A 17,386-nucleotide genomic window follows, 5' to 3' on the forward strand; every position below is an offset into this window, starting at 1 on the left:
CCCACAAGCTAACGTGGTGGAGCTGTCGAATTTTAGACCTGAGGGCCGGAACTTGGCGTTCCAGATTAACATGGCGGGACTCATGCACCGCCGTGATGAACAAAGGAAAGAGGCCGCTTCTGGCAAACGTCCCCAGGATGAAGACGAGCCGGAGCAGCAACATGTTACTGAAGAACAAGTACGTCACATCCGAAATCAACTCCAAGCTTCCAATCGGTTTATGGAAAAATACCAGTATCAGTACAAGTTGCGCCGCCGATATGAATCGGAAGAGGAGGAGTATGAGCACCGCACAGGGAGGACGCTGGGGAGGCGCCAGGCTATACGCGACCACTGGCATTGCCCGTTCTTCAGGTACTATTGGAATTCTGGCATGAGCCGATTGCCTACTATCGATGATTGCTTGGAGTGCAGGCCTCGGGGACGCCAGCCATGCGAGACGTCGGTGTTCCGGTGCTTGGGGCCCAAAGCACGTCACGACGACCATATTGAGCGGCCATCCAGGGATGATCTTGAGCTAGAAGGGGAAGATAAGTATCATCGTCCACGATGGTGTCCTGACGGGCTCAGCCGCTCACAGAAGCGCAGAGTGCAGCGCTTACGCAATCTCGAGGAGGCAGAAGCAAGGTACCTCGACGTGCTGAGGAAAGCGCGTCCGGATCTCGCGAAGCAAGTCAGCCACCCGCGAAGGGTGGAAAGGCGCCCTCCAAGGAGGGAGTGGCGCCCCAAGCAGCCAAGAGCCGATGAAAAGCCATCGGCTGATGTGAATATGGTGTTCGTGCTCCCGTCGGAGTTTCGGGCGCCCTAACCGGAGGAATTGGCCGTCACGCTGCTGGATCTTGGCCCACACCCGATCATCTTCGAGAAGCCTAAGGAGAAAAGCTACAAGCACCTGAAGGGATTATATCTCAAGGGCCTCATCGACGGCAAGCCTGTGAACATGATGTTGGTCGACACTGGCGCCGTGGTCAATCTAATACCGTACTCAGTACTGCGCTGATTGGGTCGTTCTGCTGCTGATCTTATCAAGACCAACGTGAAGCTCAATGATTTCAACGGCCAGCCGTCGGAGGCACAGGGCGTCCTCAATGTGGAGTTGACAGTTGGCCGCAAGACTGTCCCAACCTCATTCTTCATCGTCAACAGTAAGAGTACGTACATAGTGCTGCTTGGGAGGGATTGGATTCACGCCAATTGTTGTGTTCCTTCCACGATGCACCAGTGTTTGGTCCAATGGGATGGCGATGAAGTGGAGGTGGTCCGTGCAGATGACTCCAGCGAGGTTTCGCTCGCAGACATGAATGCCTAGGACGCGGATGGGCAAGAGCCGATTTCAGGGGTCATGCTGGAAGACTATGATCGGATCAAAGTGACAAAAAACGGATTGAGGCTGGTCTTATCCACTGGCCTCACAGAATAAATACATCCTGGCATGCTACGGGGCCTAGCAGGTTTAGAGAGGCCGGTCCCAGCGACCGGCCCCAAAAAATAGACAATTCAGGTTTAGACTCGAAACTGTTACATTGCGGACAGACTTTAGCCTGCTCTGGCAGTTAGTTAGTTAATGAGCATTCAGTTTCGAGGGGTAATATAGAGACGGCCGGCCCGTGCGGTCGACCGAAAATTTTCTTTTGTCATCTCCCCGTGTTTGCTGTCGACGTGGCAAATGATGACGAGTTGCCTGCGTCCACAGTCGATTTTACAGGCAACGGCAAGTTGGGATATGGGTTTACATCAGCTGGCGATTTGGAGGAAGTTGATATCGGTCCCGGGGATAAGCCGCGAGCAACATTTATCAGCAAGAAGCTAGACCCGAGCCTGCATGAGCCGATGATAGAACTGTTGAGGGAATACCGGGATTGTTTCGCGTGGGATTATACTGAAATGCCTGGTCTGGATAGAAGCATCGTCGAACATCGGCTCCCGCTTAAGAAAGGATTTCGGCCGTTTCAACAACGAGCAAGGCAGATGAAAGCTGAAGTCCTGGAGGAGGTCAAGAAAGAGGTGCAAAAGATGTTGGACGCAGGGTTCATCAGGCCATGTAGGTATGCAAAATGGATCTCCAGTGTAGTCCCTATACAGAAGAAGGATGGCCAATGGAGAGTCTGCGTGGATTTCAAAGACCTCAATAGAGCGACGTCAAAGGACGAATATCCGATGCCCGTGGCAGAAACATTGATCAACGCCGCTGCCAGTCAAAAAATGCTGAGCTTTATGGATGGTAACGCCGGCTACAAACAGATCTTCATGGCCCTAGAGGATATAAGCAAGACCGCGTTCAGAGTACCAGGCGCGGACGGCTTGTTCGAGTACTTGGTTATGACCTTTGGATTGAAAAATGCCGGTGCAACATATCAACGCGCCATGAATTATATTTTTCATGATCTCATCGGCAAGCTGGTAGAAATCTACATTGATGATGTCGTGGTCAAGTCCACATCGGCTGGGGGGCATCTGGAAGATTTGCGTAAGGTTTTGGAGCGGACTCGGAAGTTTGGGCTCAAAATGAACCCGAAGAAATGAGCCTTTGGCGTATCGGCCGGTTAATTCTTCGGATTCCTGGTACATGAGCGAGGAATCGAGATCGGCTTGAAGAGTCAAGAAGCGATAAAGACAATGAAGCCGCCTACTACGAAGAAGGAGTTACAGAAGCTCATCGGCAAAATCAACTTTGTCAGACGATTTATCTCCAATCTGTCTGGGCGTATCGAGCCATTCATGGGTCTGGTGAAGATCAAGTCAGAGGATGAGTTTCACTGGGGGGCAGAACAGCTGCAGGCTCTTGATGAAATCAAGGAATATTTGTCGAAGCCTCTAGTATTGGTTCCGCCTCAATAGGACAGGCCTTTCTACGCGTACCTGTCCGTGGGTGACATGATGATCAGGAGAGGGTTGACTTCTACCTTAGCAGGTGCATGTTGGACGCCGAGACCAGGTATCATGAGATTGAAAAGCTTTGCCTTTGTTTATTCTTTACATGTACAAAGCTTTGACATATTTTGCTCTCGGCGGAAACGATCGTCATATGTAAATCGGATGTCATCAAGCATATGCTGTCGGCTCCTATTCTAAAAGGCCGACTAGGAAAATGGATGTTTGCGTTGTCAGAATTCGATATCCGATATCAACCTGCAAAGGCACTGGTGGATCTCATTGCAGACAGGGTCAACACTGACGTGTCTGCACTTTTTGTACGTGCCTAGGCCTTGTTTTTCGACGGATCGGCTTGTGATGATAGGTGCGGCGTAGGAATTCTTTTGGTATCGCCTCGTGGGGCGACTTATTCTTTTTCCATCAGGATGGCTACTCCATGCACCAATAATTTAGTAGAGTATGAGGCCGTTCGCAAGGGGATGGAATTACTCCTAGAAGCTGGTGCAGAAGCAGTGGAAATATCTGGGGATTCGAAACTGGTGATTTCTCAGCTCACGGAAGAATATAAATGTGAGAGCGAGCCTCTTTTTCCGATATGGATGCAGTGCCGTGAATTGATGTCACAATTCAGGTACATTAATTTCCACTGGATACGAAGGACTTTGAACAGTGAAGCCATTGACTTGACACAGATGGCTTCCGGATGCAAGGAAACAGCCGATGTGGTCGATGTAGAGGTTCAGTTTCTAGAACCTGGAGACTGGAGAGCCGATATATTCAATTATTTGAAGGATTCGGCTCGGGGGGGCACCCAGGGATAAGACTCAAAGCTATGAAGTATGTTCTGATATGGGATGACATGTTCTATAGGACTTTGGAAGGACTGCTGCTTAAATGTTTGGGGCCTTCGGAGTTGAATCGGCTCTTGCATGGGGTTCATGAAGGAGCCTGCGGTACTCATCAATCGGCTCATAAGATGAAATGGCTGATTAGACGATCGGGATATTACTGGCCTACCATGCTTGAGGATTGCTTTAAATATTACAAGGGATGTCAGGCATGTCAGAGATTCAGCAAGATTCAGATGGTGCCGGCATCAGTAATGAATCCTATCATTAAGCCATGGCCGTTCAGGGGTTGGGCCATGGATATGATTGGCCAGATTAACCCGCCATCTAGCAAAGGTCACCAATAGGTGTTAGCTGTCATGGATTATTTCACAAAATGGGTGGAGGTGGTACCCATGAGGTCGGTGGCATCGAAAGATGTGATCAGTTTCGTTAAAGAGCACATCATTCATAGGTTTGGGATTCCTCAGACCATTACGACCGATGGAGGATCGGTCTTTATATCGGAGGAATTTAGAAAGTTTGCCGATGACACGGGGTTCAAGCTGATCAGATCATCCCCATATTATGCCCAGGCTAATGGACAGGCTGAAGCATCCAACCAGAGCCTTATCAAGCTGATCAAAAGGAAGATCGATGAATATCCTAGGCGCTGGCATGAGGTGTTGTCAGAGGCTTTGTGGGCATATCGTATTTCGTGTCACGGATCCATCAAGATGTCACCATACCATCTGGTCTACGGTCAAGACGCTGTGTTACCATGGGAGATCACGGCCGGATCAAAGCGTGTTGAGTTTCAGAATGATCTATCGGCTTAAGAGTATGCAGCCTTGATGAGCGATAATGTGGAGGATCTTACAGAGCTAAGACTTTGGTCACATGAGAAGATCAAGGAAAACAAGGCTAAAGTTGCTCGTGCATACAACAAAAAGGTCAAGCCGAAAGAATTCCAGGTTGGAGACCTAGTTTGGGAGGCAGTGCTGCCATTGGGAACTAAAGACAGGAAGTATGGTAAGTGGTCTCCTACTTGGCATGGACCGTACAAGGTTGATCAGGTCCTGCCTGGAAATGCATACATGCTTGAAGAATTAGATGGTCTCAAGTTTCCTGTAGCCGTCAATGGCCAACACCTCAAGAAATATTTTCCGAGCATGTGGGAAGGCGACTAACAAGAGCCGATGAGATCCATCTGGCTGCATTATAAAAGGCCAACACGTTGAGTTGGCCAGTAAAAAAAAGCAAAAATAAGATAGGCCAACACGTTGAGTTGGCCAGTAAAAAAAAGCAAAATGAGATAGGCCAACACGTTGAGTTGGCCAGTAAAAAAAGCAAAAGTAAGAGAGGCCAACACGTTGAGTTGGCCTGTAAAAAAAGCAAAATGAGATAGGCCAACACGTTGAGTTGGCCAGTAAAAAAAGCAAAAGTGAGAGAGGCCAACACGTTGAGTTGGCCAGCAAGTAAAAATTATATGAGAAGCAAGGCAGCCGATGTGTTACCATCGACTTAAGATGTTTTTAATAGATACGAGTTTCAATTTAACAGGCAACATTAAATGTTTTCTGAATTATTCTACTAGTTCCGGAATCCTTCAATGGCATGGATGGCTTTTGCGCGTATGGCATCCGCTCTTGCTATGACTGCTTCGTCGTCTTTGTCATCGCCCGTTACTATCTGTCGACTCAAGGTGTTGATTTCTGCAAACTCTGCCCATATTTGCTCGGTTATTTCTTGGGCTTCTTGCTTGGAGTTTGCAATCGAGGCTTTCTCCTCTTGGATCAGTCTCTGTGTGGTGCGGACTTTTTCTTCGAGTTCTGCCAGTTCTTTCTCCAGGAGGCTGAGTCGCCTTGTACTCGCTGAGATATCGGATTTAGCATCCAGAGTTGTCTTCTTCTGGTTTAGCATCTTGTACTTTTCAGCGATGTCAGCTTTCAGAGGAATTTGAGAATGCCTTAGTTCTATCCTCTGTTGCGCTGCTTTTACCTCTGCCCGAAAGAAGGGAAGATGGCCGGCTGGCCAGAGCTTGACCCGAAGTGACTCTGGGAGTTGGGATTCTATCTGCTCGAGGACTTTCTGTATTTCACTGGAGTCATCGACCAGGGTACTGATTGGAGCAGATAGCATATTTTTGATGTGTTGAAGCTGATTCGCGAGGTCAATCGGCTGCTGTGGTGGTGGTACCTTCGCTCCAGGGGCGATCAGACCCATTGATGCCGGGTCAAAGGAGAGCAAATCTGAAATATTGAAACCCTGTGGAGATATCAGAGTTAGTTTTGGGAGAAAGGTATATCAACAGAGTTATCGGCTGATTTAGAATCGGCTCATGCGGTGTTACCTGTTGTGAGGAAGAAGCAATGGTCGGTCCGAGTGTGATCGGCTCAGTTGGGGCAACAATAGCGACATCGGCTGTTGCAGTTTCTTCACTGCGAATTTCTGCTGGGATGATGGGTGGTTCTCGCTGTTCTTGGACTTCAGTTGTTCCAGTATCGACTTCATGAGCGGCGGTTCTCTGTTGTGATGGGCTTCCAGTGCTAAGGATGTCTTCAGCTGTGTCCTAGAGGAAAGATTACAATCAACCAGAGTACATGTGCATAAGAAAGGAATTTTTCAGAAAAAGTTTCGGAGAGTGAATTACCTGGTTGGTATTGGATTCTGATCGATCTGAGGGAGGCTGTGTTGTCTTCTTGATGATTCGTCATGTGAAGATCTTCCTTTTCTTAGTTGGGACTCGGGGGGGGGGGCAGCACTTCCAGAGATTTGTCTCCACTTAGAGGCCGACTGGGGTGAGTCTGGCTGAACAGTCATTATCACTTTCTTCATTGGCGGTGATCCTTGCAAAAAAGAACATCAGGGGTGGTTGGGAGAAAGTGGAATGGCTCCCCGTTACTGGTCATGGGTTCTGGACCATCTTGTTGCTGTAAACAAGGTGAGCAAGGTTAGCCAAGTAAAGCAATAGAAGGCTTAGAAAGAATAGGTGCATGGATCCAGTACCACTGCCTCGGGGATTGTATATTCAGGTTCAATTTGTTGCAGTAGAGGGCCTAAAGCTCTTCTGAATACATGAGTTTTCCACATTCCCCACCATGTGTTAAAGCCGGTTGACGAGGGAGTAAAGGATAGATCGGCTGGTATTGGAATGTGGAGATTGTCAAACATGTTCTAGCATCTTGAACTGGTAAGACCGTCAGGTAGATCGGCTCTACTCTCCACCAAGTGGTGAATATGGAAGTGGGGAGGGACTTGTCCTAGGCCGAATTGCCGAGCTGCTATGACTGGTTGATAGGTTTCATAACCTGGTTTGATGATTCTGCTGGAAGTGCTTATGCCGACAGGAAGGAAGCCAGGTCGGATCATTAGAGAATATAGATGTCGAGTGTTGTTGTCATCGGCAAAGCTATCCAGCCTGAAGGTAGTTGGGTTCTCAAAGGCTTTAGATTCAGTGAATGGAAAGTAGAGGGGATTCTCTAGACCTTTGTAGAAAATTCTAAACTATTTTGCTGCATTTGTTGAGTTCAGTTTACTGCCCAGGAGGCTGAATAGGGCTTGGCCATAGCTGGTGCATCTAATTGGCTTGCCATTCTCGTCAGGGAAGGAATTCTTGGCTAGGCTTTGAAAGTTTGGAATCTGGTGCTGGAAGTAGAGTTGTGCCCATAACTGAATGAACCACCAAGGGCCTCCAGTTCTGAGTTTCCTTTGGCTGAGCAAGCTAGTTGTCATCAAATGGAGACATTTGTATATTTCTCCGAGGAAAAGCTTGCCTAGGCTGGTGCGGTTGCCATGGGCCAAATGGTAAGCCAAAGGAAGATAATTCTTGGTTGGGGCTAAGGAAGGACCACAGAAGATGAAATGTTCTAACCAAAGATTTAGAAAGGTTGTGTGTTCCTTTTTACCTACTGGACCTTTCGTTTTCAAGTGTTGGTTCATGTAAGTGCTCCAGTTTGTGCACTCTGTTTTAGATGAAAGTTTGAAGGGGACTTCTACCATTCTGTGAGCTGCAGGATCAGGGGACCTAATGTTTAGGCCAGTAATCATGGTAACATCTAGCAGAGGACGGGTCATGGGTCCATGACCAAAGAGGAAACACTTCAGAGCGTCGGACCCGAAATAGCCGATGGTCTTCAGAAGGTTTTCATCTTTATCTAGGGGGGGATAATGATAGACTGAGTGCATCAGCTATGTTCAGTTCTTGCCACAAGGGCATATAGGTTTTTGCTACTCTGCTATACCATGTAATCCAGCTTTCAGGTGGATTAGGTCAGGCTCTCAACTAGTCGGCCCATGAATTTAAATTGATGTCTTGACTCATGAAAGGAATTCTATTCGCTTCACAGGAGATCAGATCCGTGGGATTTTCATAAGCTCGTGGACCAAGACAAAAGGAGTTGACATTGGAAGGATGCGGCAAAAGGATGTCTGAAGCCTGGTGTTTCAAAAATTCAGAAATTTGTATATGGTGTCATATTTCAGAGCTTAATTTATTCGGAGGATTGATGAGCTGAAAAAAGTTGAAAGGATGGGCTGAATAGTACCTTCAGGCCGAAGATTGCCGTATCGACGTTTGGAGATCTCGCTGTTTGAGCTTCAGAGTCCGCCATGCTTCAGATCTACTAACTTAGGGTTTGGTTGTTTTGCGGGCTCTGGTTCAAGTTTTGGATGCTGTGAGTTTTCATTCAAACTTATGAAGCGGGATTCTCGAATTGCGCTCGGATTTGGAATATCTGTTTCGAGTTGGGTTCAAAGTGGAGGTGATGTTCTGTTCTTATACTGGTTGCTTCCAATTTTGAATTCCGTCGGCTCTTGGTTATTGGTAAAGCTCGATGCGGTGCCATCGGCTTTTGGAGGGTTGTCCGGGCAAGAAACTAAGAGATGAGGGACTTTATTCATTAAAGGTAAAGTCTTTACAAGGGAAAGAGCCGATCTGACAAAGGAATGAATCCTTCGTCTCAATCTATGCTACAGTACTACTCATATAGTACTTCCTACCACCCGTAGGTGACTAATGCCTACGGCGCTTGGGGCTTCGCGCCGGCACGTCTCCGCCGCTGCTGTCGTCGCCGTCGTCGTCGCTGCCGCTCCTCTCGTCGGCGCTGCTGCCGTTGCTGGCTTCGTCGTCGCCGCTCCAGCCGCCGCCGCCGCCATCATTATTTTCCTTGCTTTCCTCCTCGGAGGAGCCAAGGAACCGGAAGGCATTTTCGGCCATCAGGTCCTCCTCAACAGAGGAGGAGTTGATTTCTTCTTCCGAGGAGGAGTCGACTCCATCCCAGGAGAAGCAATCGTCGCTGTTCTCCTCCGGCTCTTCCTGGAACAGGAGCCGGAGGTCTTCGTCGTCGGTCTTGGGTTCGTCGTCCTCGGAGACGACTTCGAAGTCGAACTCCTCTGCGTCCCAATGCAGAGGAGCGAGTGCCTCGTGCGCCGCCGTCGGATCATATTCCGGTGTCGGTTCCCGGCTCTCGGAGATGGGGTCGAGGGAAGAGGCAGAGGAACTCGAGGAAGAGTGGGGAGAGAAGAGCCGATAGAGTTGGAGCCAGAGGAGGAGGAGATCGCCATGGCTACAGGAAGTTGTGGTTTTCTACGCTGTTGGCTGAGGGAGGAAGATGAATTTGTGGCGAAAGGAGTCGGTTTAGGGTGAGATTAAATAAGGAAAAAATGGAAGATGAATCGGCACTTTCACATTCCACGAGGAGCCAGTTGCAGAGACGTTGCGTCTTCCATGGTGGTTATAGTGTGTTTCAATGAGCATCAACGGGAAGATGAAGCGACGAAGTGGTTTTGGAATTATCATTGCCAAAACCAGGGGGCATGTGTTATCGCCATAAATTAACAGGTTAATTAATGGGCCGCGAGTGAGTTGGGCTTAATGAAGAAATTAAAGAAGGCTTGCGAATCGGCTCCTGCATGAGCGTTTGGGCCATGTGGGCCATGTATCTTTAGATTTAGTTCAGTTTGAGTTAGAGATAGAGTCTGATATAGACACGTTAGTTTAGATTGTTATCCAAGTCTCCGGACTATAAATATGTACTCTATGACATTTGTCAAAGGAACGTCATCACGTTTTGCAAACAACTCTCGGCGCACCGCCACCCCTAATTCTAGGGTTTCGTCCAAGTAAGCGCCATGCTGCCCTGGTCGCTTCTTGCGATCAGGGCAGCGTTGTTCTTGCTTTTACCTTGGTATTACTCGTACTGAAGCATTTTTGATGGCGAGTAGTGCTAGTTATCCTGATTTTCGTAGCATGATTTTTAGTAGATTCATCGTGCTTTTGTTGCTTATCATCTACGAACATCATGTCATCTCTGCGCGAACATGTTTTAATCTTATACTAATTCTTATTGCATGGAATTAGTCGCGTAGAGATGACACTCTGCTCCTTTTTTATCTAGTAGATCTAATCTGTTATGGTTAGTTCTTATACTTAAGAATTAGCATAATATCTGCTAGTTTAGGCCTTGCAAACGGGTTGGACGATCAGGCGACGTATTAGATGCTTTGCCTTGATCTTAATAGGGATTGATCCGAGAATCGGCTTTCACTTGTTCTTAGGCCTCTTTTCTGGTCAAGGTTCGGTTATCTTTTACGCTCGTTAGGCCTAACTACGTGTAGGATGTTCCGATCTAACAGTGAAGCTTTTACCGTCGTGGATTAGATTAGCTAGGTTTAATTGAAGCAGTTTTTGCAGTTATTTGTTTTATCCATTACCATCTGGATATGCAGATCCAATCTGACACCGGGACTCGATCGGCTCTTTAAAGCCAAGAGTCGTCCCGGGAAGCCGACCATGGCTCGGACTAATGTTTATACGTGTCTGTGCTTGTAGGCAAATCGTCAAAGGCACGTTCGCACCCTCCTGATCGGGTATAGATCAGGTGGCACGCCCTGCATCTCCGGAAGTGACGGCGTGTGCCAGCCAACGCCCTGGCAGCCTCCCGGCTCCTCGTGTTGCCTGTCACTACTCGCCAGTGGGTTTTGACCAACAACAGTAAGGTACCGAGAACTCATGACCAATATCTTCTTCATCAAGATACTCTTCTATGTTGGTGTTCTTGAATTCGGTGCCATTGTCACTTCTTACTCTTTTGATCTTGGTTTCAAACTTGTTTTGGGCTCTTTTTGCAAATTTCTTGAACGTTTCTTGTACTACACTTTTGTCATGCAAAAAAAATACCCAAGTGAAACAAGAATAATCATCAACAATAACAAAAACTATATTTGTTACCACCAATGCTTATGTAAGCCACCGGCCCGAAGAGATCCATATGGAGTAGTTCAAATGGCTTGATGGTGGTGATGATGCTCTTTGATGGATGAGGAACACCAACTTGTTTTCCCGCTTGGCAAGCACTACACACACAATTTTTCTCAAAGGAAACATGTGTTAGTCCTAGGATGTGATCCCCTTTAGAAGCTTGTTGAGATTTTTCATCCCAACATGATCTAGTCGGCGATGCCATAACCAACCCAAGCTAGACTTTGCCACCAAACATGTGTCAAGTTGAGCTTTCTCTTGTGAAAAATTCACAAGATATAGCTTTCCCTTGAGCACACCCTTGAAAGCAATGGAGTCATCGCTTCTTCTAATGACGGACACACCCTCATTAGTGAAAAGACAATTGAAGCCCGAGTCACAAAGTTGTGAAATGGACAACAAATTGTACCCAAGTGTATCTACTAAAAGAACCTTTGAGAGATTGAATTGTGAGTTTAAAGTAATGTTACCGGTTCCAAGTACTTTTCCTCTTTCATTACCAGCAAACGTGATGTAGTTATCACCACTTGACTTTGTCAAAGAATCAAACATACTCCTTTCTCCGGTCATATGATTTGTACATCCACTATCGATCACCCAAGTTGATCCACCGGAGGAGTATCCCTACAAAACAAGGTTACTGTTTTCTTTTAGGTACCCAACAATACTTGGGTGCTAGAACGTTAGTTACAAGCACCTTGGGCACCCACACACAACTTTTTACTTTAGTGTGAAACGTGCGGTGACCAACAAATTTAGCAACCACTTTACCGCGGTGGTTCCTAGTTAACACAAAATCCGCATAAAAGGATACATATTGTGACATCCCAGTCTTAAGTGGGCCAGTGGGCCGAGTTGAACAGTGCTGGGCCGGGATACTGCAGCAGGCGTCGGTACTGTAGCTCGAGTACTGTAGCAGAATTGGGCCGGGCCAATGTCGTGTACTGTAGCTCGAGTAATGTATCACACCTGGTACTGTAGCACGGGGTACTGTTCATCTCGGGCACTGTAGCACCGGACCGATGATCCCATACTGGAATCGGAGGAAGGAGCAGACCAGCTTAAATAGCCGGTCGCGGGAAGGCTAGTAACTCCGGGTTAACCCTTTTGCACGAAGCGAGGACGAAAGCGCAAGAGAGTTATTTAGCAGGTGTGGTTTACTCAATTTGTAGAGTAGATCTTAGCCGTTTTCCCGGACCGGGTCGTTACACATATGAAGACGGTTCTTGTGTTTGTGACTTGCTTGAAGTCTTGAACTTGTCTTGCTTTGATGAGGATGCACCAATCTTGGCACCCTCATCACATGTTGTTCCTCTCTTGATGAACTTAACATGACTCGATGCTTGATTCTTCTTTTCTCCCTTGCGGATGAGAGTAGTCATGTTCACAAGACCCCCATTTGCTCCCAAAGCGGTGGTCTTGTTGTTCTTGACATATGGAATGGATTTTGGAATGCCTTGCTCATTCTTACCAAGGCCTTTGCCTTTCCCAAATCCAAACTTGCTCATGTACCTTGAGCCAAATCCCTTGGTATGCTTCTCAAACTCACCTACCCTTGAGTCGGGATTTGTTTTGGATGATTGCTCATTTGGAGATATTTCTTCTTGCAACAATTGAGTGAGCCTACTAATTTTCTTCTTCATGGCATTCATCTCAACATGGTTAGTCACACAAGTTTGAATATCAATGTTATAACAACGTGCACAACCATTACTTGTTGATGGAATGGATGAACTAGATTTCTCACTAGCTTTTGAGTTGCTCTATAGAGTAGTGTTGTGCTCAACCTCAAGTGTCTTGTAAATGGCTTGCAAGCTTGTGAAGCTTTCTTGAAATTTAGCATTTGTGTCCTCTACCAAGGAGTATTTCTTAATTAAGTCATTCACTTTTTCTTTTTCACTAGTGAGCAACTCTCTTATCTCAAGAAGTATGTTATCATTGGTTTTGCAAGAGTCCTTAATTCTCTTGTTCTCCTTCCTTTCATAGGCAAGGTTCTTGTCAAGAGTTTTAGAGGTTTCTCTCTCAAGCCTAAGCAATTCCTCTTGAGATTCAAGAGTTTCTTCTAACTCATCCATTTTCATCATTAGTTTCATTATTTTAGTTGCACCCTTTTTACCATATTGGCTAATTAGACTAGCAACTTCATCTTCCTCATCTAATTCATTATCCAATGAGTTTGAAGAGTTTACCTTCACATTCTTGGCCATAAGACATATGATTTGATCTTGATCCTCATCATCGGTGAGATCTTCAAATAATGTAGTAGAGTGATGAGGAGAAGCCTTGAATGCCATGGTAGCAACATCTTCATTCTCGGATTCACTTTCTTCTTGAGAATCCCATTCTTGACCAAGATGAGCTTCACCGGCTTGTTTCTTGTATCTTGGCCTTTCTCTCTTGGAAGAACCTTCTTTGTTATCTTTGTTCTTTTTCTTCTCTTTCGGACAATCCGCAATGAAATGTCCAAGTTTCTTGCACCCAAAATAAGGCTTATTGGATCTTCTTCTTGGTTCATATTTTCCCTTGTTCTTGCCATAATTCCGGAAGTTGCCCTTTCTAAAGACTCTTCTAAAGTTCTTGATAAATAAAGCCATTTGCTCATCATCAAGCTCATCATCCTCTTAATGGCTAGATTCTTCATTCTTGGATGATTGATTTGCTTTTTATTTGCCCTTGGAGCTTGCTTGTAGTGCTATGCCATTGTTCTTGGCCGCTTGCTCTTGAAATTCGGCCAAATCTTGATTTATCTTGACTCTTCTTAGTTGATCATGATGAGCCTCAATTCTTCCAAGAACATTTTCGGCGGTGAAGTGCTTGAATCCTCTTTCGGCTCTTATCAAGCTAGGTAGAGTGACATCCCTAGCCATGTACACGGTCAAAAGTTTGTCCACAATCTTACGATCACCCCATTTGTCACCACCAAGTGACTTGATTTGATTGGTAATCTTCTTCATCCGGTTGTATATTTCCTTGACACTCTCATCTTTTTTCATAGAGAAAAGACTTAGTTCATCTTCCAAAGTCTTTATTCTTGATTCACGGACTTTCCTTGAACCGTGATGGTTGACTTGAAGAGTGTCCCAAGCATCTTTGGCGGTCGGTGCATCCTCTATCTTGTCAAACTCTTCCGGACTCACGGATGTGTGAAGAATGTTCAAGGCTTAAAAGTTTCTTTGTAGCACATATTGTTGCAATGGTGTTGGAGTCTCATCTTCATCCGGAATTTCACATCCAACTTCCACAACTTTTCATAGATCCTTATGAATTGCATTCAAGTATCCAAACATTTTGTTTTTCCATTGATTGTAACTGGTTCCATCAAAGAACGGAGACTTTCCCATATGAATAGATGCACCATGGTCACTAGAAAGTTGAAATGTATAATCATGAGACACACGGTGATACTCAACTCTTTTCTTGTCTTTTAATGACCCCCTCTTGCTAGAATCACGAAATGATCTTCGCTTGTGGTCGGAGTCCGAGTCATCAATTGAGTCGATCAATATCTTGGAGCTAGCTTTCTTCTTCTTTTTGCTCTTTAGTTTTTGCTCATTCTTTCATGCCTTCCATTCTCTATATGACATCTCGTCATCACTTGATTCTGAGTCATCATTATCATTCTTGTTTTTCTTCTTCTTGCCTTTTGAATCGCTTGACTCATCTTGCTTTTCATCTTCAGGTTTACCATCATTGTTCTTGTTCTTGTCCTTGTTTTCCTCACCCGTCGGATCAACAGGACTCTTGAGAGATAGTTCCCCCGACATCTTCCTTTGTTCTCCAAGCGGTTAAGCTTAAACATGGAGATCTTGGCTCTGATACCAATTAAAAGGACCTTAAGATGCCTAGAGGGGGATGAATAGGCAATCTATAGCTAAAATAACACTTTAAAACTGTCAGTCACAGACTAAGCCCGGAAACTCCGAGTATAAGCCCGGAAACTCCGGGTTTTGAGTTCGGAGTATCCGGAGCTCTTGCCCAGAGACTCCGGGTATGAAATTGCTGAAAGTAAACAGCTAGGATCTGAGTATGAAAAGTAGATCGAGCAAAGATACAAGTACCAGGGGTTCCTAGAAGTGAGGATTCACAAGTTGGTTCACGCTAGAAACTTGTAAATGAGTAGATCGAGCTCAAGCCCAAGAAAAGTGTTCTCACAAGCAAATAGCAATGAAATCAAGTAAATGATGCAAGAGAGACAGAGATTTGTTTCCCGAAGTTCACACCCAAAGGTGCTACGTCTCCTTTGTGGAAGGATTCAAGAGATGGCCCTCAAGAATCCCTAAACTCCTCTCCCAAGGGCGAGATCACCTCTCAAGCCCAAGGTCACTTACTATGGATTCATCAGCGAGGAATGAAGCTTACAAACTTCTTGAATTGCTCACAATCGTGGTTGAGCAATCACAAGCACACCTAGCCGTCTAGGAGCACAAGGCTCCAAGAGTAACAAACTTGAAATCCTCAGGCTTGACCAAAACCAAGTGCTCAAGAGATGGGAATGAGGCTCACTAGCACGAATCCTTGCTCTTGCTTGACTCTCACTCAAATCCCCCAAAGGAATCACTCAAGAATGGAGAAGGGGAGTGTGGGAGCTCTCTTTTTGCTTGGGTGTGTGTTCAGCTCGTAAATTTTGCAAGAGTTATGGCTGAAGGGGTATGGAGGGGTATTTATACCTCTCCACCTGGAAACTAGCCGTTGGGTCAGGGTTACCCGGAGACTCCGGGTATAAGCCCGGAAACTCCGGGCTAGCAACATTTTCTTCACTAGAGCAGACATCCGGAGACTCCGGGCAACATGGTCCGGAGTATCCGGCCCTATACCCGGAGTATCCGGGTTTGGCAGGATAAAAACTCAGGTTTTGTTCTTTTGAGTGGTGTCTATGGTTCACATATGTTTTTCTAGGTTCTCTTGAGCACAAGTTCTAGATCAAAACTTTTGAACCAAGTCCCTCTTGATAGTACGGCGTTCCTATACTCAAATTTCAAATATAAAAACTAATTTCTTGAGTATGCTTGAGCACCGCCTTTTCATTACTTTTTCGAGGGATCATGCATCGTCATTTGATTTACCTGTTCAACCTCATCACCTGCACACATGCTTAATTACACCATTAAATATACATGTGTTTTGTCATTTATCACAAAAACACACTTAGGGGCCTAGATCACTTTCATAATGACGCAACCATTGCACAAGCTCCTAATAAAATTAATCTTTTGTTAGCTCTTTTGTGTTGGTAACTTTATTTTTGTGTGATGCTCAATTTCTTAGTTGAAATCTATCTGTGTTAGTTCCTTTGTTTGATAGTTTATGAAATTTTTAGTTCAATGAGGGTTTGAGGCCCTGGCGTGCTAGTGTCGGGACTGGCACTATCGTGTCCCTCAGCACGGCACGGCCCAGCTGAGTCTTGGATGTGTCGTGCTAGTGCCTAGATTTCGTCACGGCGGCACTAACAGGCACGGCACGGCTTATCAACCGTGCCCCTTAGTGCCGTGTCGCTTAGTGCCGTGCTGCATAGTGCTAGTGCCGTGTAGTGTCGTGCCGGTCCGTTTGGCCAACTATACGCCACCGTGTATCACGCTCTTACAAACTGCACAAGTACGGCAATAGCTTTGCGCCCCAGGCTTTTTGGTTATGATCGATCAATATAATGTTGGTTGCTTCTTTGGGCAGACATCACATGATTGTACTGTACATGTACTACTCCAGTTCCAGTACCTCCCTTCTTTCCCTTTTAATATGATTATGAATGTTATGTTCAGGTTATTTAGCTTTCATCTTTATCTTTAGTGGTGAAACGTCCTTAGAGATCGATTCCAGGCAGCAAAGCTAATTCACCAACAAGAAAATGCACATCACCTGTCGTGCCTGCTGGTGACCACAGGTCCACACCACACCACACACTGGCAGCACGTTGCAGCACATAGCTGACCAGACCACGTGTCACTTTGACTGTTTCAGCAGAGGGCCTAGGAACAAAAAAAAATAATTGCGCTCAGGGCGCACGCCGGCGCTGGTGCGCCACGGCTCCGATGACCACCACCTGTCTCTATGCCCAGATCTGACGATTCTGCACCCACACGTCCAGCTCGGTTCTAGCACAGGTGCAGCGTCGGCTCGGCTCGCGGCTCCGCTCAGCTAGGCTCCTGAGCAAGATTCATCGTCCCATTAAGGAGGTGCGCAAGATTCACGGGGGTGCACCGGCGCTGGCGTATGCCCCGGGCACACCCCATTTTTAAGGAGGTGTGCAAGATTCACGGGGTGCACTGGCACTGGCGTACGCCCCGGGCACACCCCATTGTTTTCCCTAGGAACATCATGAACATCGTAAACCATTTAAATTCCAACTTTCTGATATATATATATATATATATATATATATATATATATATATATATATATATATATATATATATATATATATATCAGA

General features: G+C 46.0%; 1 protein-coding gene across 1 annotated transcript; it reads right to left on the bottom strand.

Annotated features, from left to right (window-relative positions):
• Positions 1-8,715: 8,715 nt before the first annotated feature.
• LOC120662689 (dentin sialophosphoprotein-like) lies at positions 8,716-12,470 on the bottom strand. The gene is made up of 2 exons (XM_039941784.1): positions 12,202-12,470; positions 8,716-9,202 (listed from the first exon to the last, which is right to left on the bottom strand). Exons 1-2 carry the CDS (start codon positions 12,468-12,470, stop codon positions 8,716-8,718), a joined length of 756 nt encoding a protein of 251 aa, XP_039797718.1.
• Between the last annotated feature and the right edge of the window lie 4,916 nt (positions 12,471-17,386).

This window comes from Panicum virgatum, chromosome 2N (genome assembly GCF_016808335.1).
Source record: "Panicum virgatum strain AP13 chromosome 2N, P.virgatum_v5, whole genome shotgun sequence".
NCBI lineage: Eukaryota > Viridiplantae > Streptophyta > Magnoliopsida > Poales > Poaceae > Panicum > Panicum virgatum.